We start from the raw sequence: 4,338 nt of genomic DNA, 5'->3' as shown, positions 1-4,338 counted from the left end.
GTGAAATCATACAAAATCAATGCTAGAGATTATTACCAATGAACAATAATTTTATATTAATGCTAAAAGTAACTTAGATACTAAAAACAAACTCCAATCGATTCACTATATACAATTTTATAAGCATTTAAACATTTCATTGAATCTCCAATATGCCAATGTACTCCAGCATGCAAAACTGGTCTTCCTTGTAAAATGCTCCTCCAGGAGAAGGAAGGGGCATCTCCCAAGTCAACTTCCCAAAAAGAAGTGTTTGGATAATATCTAGCTTTGTATAGCCTAGCTATAAGAGATGATGTATTAGAAATTAACCTCCATCCTTGCTTTGCTAACATTAAGTAATCCAACTCATCAACTATTATCAACCTAATAAAACAGGAACCACTTAGATTCACTCTCTTGGTCACATCAAAATTGTTAAGACGAGGAAAGAAGCATTATGAGTTCATCTGGAAATGCACATCGAAATTGTGCAGTATAGGTTGCAGATAATTTGCTTACATCATCTTAGTCCCATCTGACTGAGGCTTTTGAGAATATAATTTCTGAAGAAGTTGCAGAGAGGTAGTGCCATTAGCTTTCTTTTGAGGTTGGTATTTACCAAGTATCTGGCAAGCAAAATTGGATAAGGACATCTGATACATTAATCAACAATAGTATTTGCTTCAAAATTTGAGTACCTTGGTGAAAATATCAGAAGTTTTTGTTAGCGATGTACAGTTCAATTCCAACACATCCGGTTCCTGAAATCCACCCTGGTAGTTAAAACAATTCAGTGTCAAACACTTCATACTTGAAGCAATGAAGCCATTTCTAGACGTGAAATATGATATTGCAACGAGATAAACACAATGACATTTTAGGGCTTGAAAATAAATCAATTATAGCCTAGATATTTTGAAGTTCTGACATATATACAAAGTGAACACATAAACTATAGAAGGCAATAATCTCACCTTTCCTGCCCAATTCACCAAAAGCTGTTTCACTTTCTCCATGGACAAGGACTTTCCGGTCCCAGGACACCCGCATACATATAAACTCTCGGCCTTCTCTTGCTCTATGCATGACTTGCAGAACTCCAAAACCCTCTTCAGCTCCACGTCGCGGCACGCAACTATAGAGGGAACCGTAGACAAGTGCAATGCCTCCTTCACTATCCTCATCTGCTCCTTATCTACAAGTTCAACACGATTTGCTAATTTAGAAACAAAACAAACACATTTTATCCCAAAATTTAATCCCAGTTTGTTTAAACAAGGCTTGCCTCTGGGATTCCAATTCGGCTTAGCAACAACCGGTGGTTTGCAAAAGGCTTGAGGCTTTTTCTGACTGAAATACTTCTCAATTCCCTGCAAAAACAAACACACTTAAGCACTCATGATTAGCCCAATCGTTTCTCGGATTCAATTCTTACTATCCAATCCCAATCTCACATTTGCAGGAGTGCTGCTGCAAGCACTGAGGTTCCGGCGAGCCGATTTACACTTCATCGGCGACGAGACCGGTCTCGGCTTCATCGGCGACGACGAATCGGACCTCAACTTCCGCTTCTGAGGAGTCAAATCACCGCCGGATCCGACTACCTCCTCCACGCTCCTCTCCGATTCGACCACAACGCTGCGTAATTTCGCGACGGAAGAAATTCCGACGCGCATGCATTTCACCGGACTCAGCTTCATCGGCGACGAATTGGATCTCAGCCTCCGTTTCGGAGGAGTAGAAACTCCGGCAGATCCGACGGCGTTGGATTCGAGTTCGACGCTGCGGTCGGCGATGGAAGGCATTGTGAATCGGGCGACGGCAAATGGGGGGGGGGGAGGTTTTGTGTCACGCCCCGAATTTTGAATAATAAATTCAAATCCGAAACCTGAATAATTACAATTCACTCTCACAATATATTATAAAGCTCAAATGAGCATAACACACCTCACAACTTACAATTGTTGTAAAACTCTAACAATTGCTCTAACCGCACGATCACCGTCCTGGTTCTCCTGTCCTGTAGGATTACCCGCTACACAATTTGAATAGTGTACCGGGAGTTGCAACAACACAAAACCCGGTAAGCTTTTTACAGCCAGTATGAGTAAACAAGAAAGAACTGTTGATTTATTAGATTTCAAGACTACCACAAACCCACGTTACTTTCTCACTCTCATATATATATATAGACACTTATGAGTTACTCTCAATTTAGCTCATAAGATCACTCACTCTCATATATATATGTAGACACTTATGAGTTACTCTCAATTTAGCTCATAAGATCCCTCACTCTCATATATATATATAGACACTTATGAGTTACTCTCAAATTCGCTCATAAGATTTCCCAACATTTGGTAGACAGACTCATATATATATATAGACCCTTATGAGTTACTCTCAATTTCCCTCATAAGGTTACCATATATATATTGACACTTATGAGTTACTCTCAATTTCACTCATAAGGTCACTCCACATTTGGCAGACAGACTAGAGCTCTAACTGAACGTAACCACTCGTCCGGCCACAGACGTGATTACGATTTAATACTATTAATAACCACCAGCCCGGTACGAGAGCGTGATTCACTAATAGATGCCATGGTCACCTCGTGACCTAGTGATCTCCACAGATCACAACAATTTATTGTTCCTCAACAATAAAACTCAACACCTCTCACAATATATTGTTTCTCAACAATAAACTCAATACCTCTCACAATATATTGTTTCTCAACAATAAACTCAACACAACTCCAACAATACATATTATTTCACGTAATAATATATATACAGACATTCACACAGGAATGTCTAATACACCAACAATAGTTCATATGATTGCAAAATAAAGCAATTAAATATATTGGGTTCGTAATATGAACCACGTGAGGTTTACTCACCTCGATAATCCCGCTGCGTCTACAATTCAGCTCAAAATACGATCCACAATCGTCCACCAACTCAAACCGTCAATCACCTAGTCCAATAATGATCTTGACTTAGCCAACAACTCAAATATGTAATTAAACGACGATCCATCGCTCAGATTCAAATTAAACGATGATCCAACGGTCGGATCTGAATTTAATGATGATCCAACGGTCGGATCCTCACGGATCGCCTTTAGGATCATCCTCCAAAATTATCACGAAGATCCAACGGTCAGATCTTCCTGAATCGCCTTTACTAACATCTCCACAAAATTATATGAAAATCCGACGGTCAGATTCTCACGAATCGCCTTCCGAATCACTATTTCTCAATTATACGAAGATCCAACGGTCGGATCTTCGCCCGTGACCTCACAAGGTCACCGGGACAGTCATACGATCAACATATCCAAAATTGAAGCAAAACCGATGGTCAGATCTTCACAGATCGTAAACCGAAGATAAACGTAAAAACGTTAAATAGTAACGTCAAAACGTAAATCCACTATTTATCAACTTTTTCTAACATGACCATGTTATATATCAAAACGCTCGTATGGATGCATAGATCATCGCCTAGATAATGAAAACTCGAAATATGGTCTGATGCGCCGCCACAAGCGGTGGTCAGTGGGCGGTCAACGCGGCGGTCAACGCAGGTCAACCACCTCAGATGGCAAAGTGACCAACTACAAACTGGTTCAAAATGAAAGGGTGGTCGACTTTCATACCTGGAGCTAAGCCTGGTTCGGCCTAGATCGTCCTAGATCAAGCGTTGAAGTTGGATTAATCTCGTGCGTCTGATCAGATTCCAGATTGAATCAGGGACGTCGAAATCTTCAACTCGTGATCTTTCACTCCACACTCCAAATCGTCAAGCAAGGAGGATATGAGGATGATCAGGGGAAGGAGGAGATCACGAAAATGGGGAGGATCGGCCCGTGCAACGCCGGCGTCGATGAGATCCGGTCGGGTCGGTTACTTCGCCTGGGGTCGCTTCGATCCAGGTTTGGGGGCAACGGTGGTGCAAGACAGTGGCACCAGGCGACTGGGCGGCTTGCGGCGATCACAAGGAGGGCCGGGTCGTGGCCGGAGGACGCCGGAGGCCGGAGATGGGTCCGGGTCGGGTCAGTCGAATAGTTCCGGGTCTGAGGGTTTTCGATCGAGAGAGAGAGAGAACCGGAGGGACTATTTAGCAAAAAGGGAAAAGTTTCGTCCTTAATGAAAGAATTTGGAAAATTTCTCTATTTATAGAAAAAACCCAATTTTAAAATATTCATAACTTAATCATACGAACTCCGAATATTGCGTTCCACATGTCCACGAACTCGTATCGACGAGCTCTACAACTTTCATGAAGGAAGTTTTCCCAAATTTTGAACGTATAAAAAGTCAACTTTGTTGACCCCCTAAAA

General features: G+C 41.7%; 1 protein-coding gene across 1 annotated transcript; it reads right to left on the bottom strand.

Annotated features, from left to right (window-relative positions):
• Positions 1–333: 333 nt before the first annotated feature.
• On the bottom strand, positions 334–1,812 carry LOC133717515 (cell division control protein 6 homolog). The gene is made up of 6 exons (XM_062144232.1): positions 1,437–1,812; positions 1,268–1,352; positions 957–1,177; positions 681–755; positions 502–608; positions 334–449 (listed from the first exon to the last, which is right to left on the bottom strand). Exons 1-6 carry the CDS (start codon positions 1,785–1,787, stop codon positions 446–448), a joined length of 843 nt encoding a protein of 280 aa, XP_062000216.1. The 5' UTR covers positions 1,788–1,812; the 3' UTR covers positions 334–445.
• Between the last annotated feature and the right edge of the window lie 2,526 nt (positions 1,813–4,338).

Source organism: Rosa rugosa, chromosome 6 (assembly GCF_958449725.1).
Source record: "Rosa rugosa chromosome 6, drRosRugo1.1, whole genome shotgun sequence".
In the NCBI taxonomy this organism is placed as follows: domain Eukaryota; kingdom Viridiplantae; phylum Streptophyta; class Magnoliopsida; order Rosales; family Rosaceae; genus Rosa; species Rosa rugosa.
The sequence above is the reverse complement of the archived record's forward strand: the minus strand, read 5'-3'. Positions and strand labels throughout refer to the sequence as shown.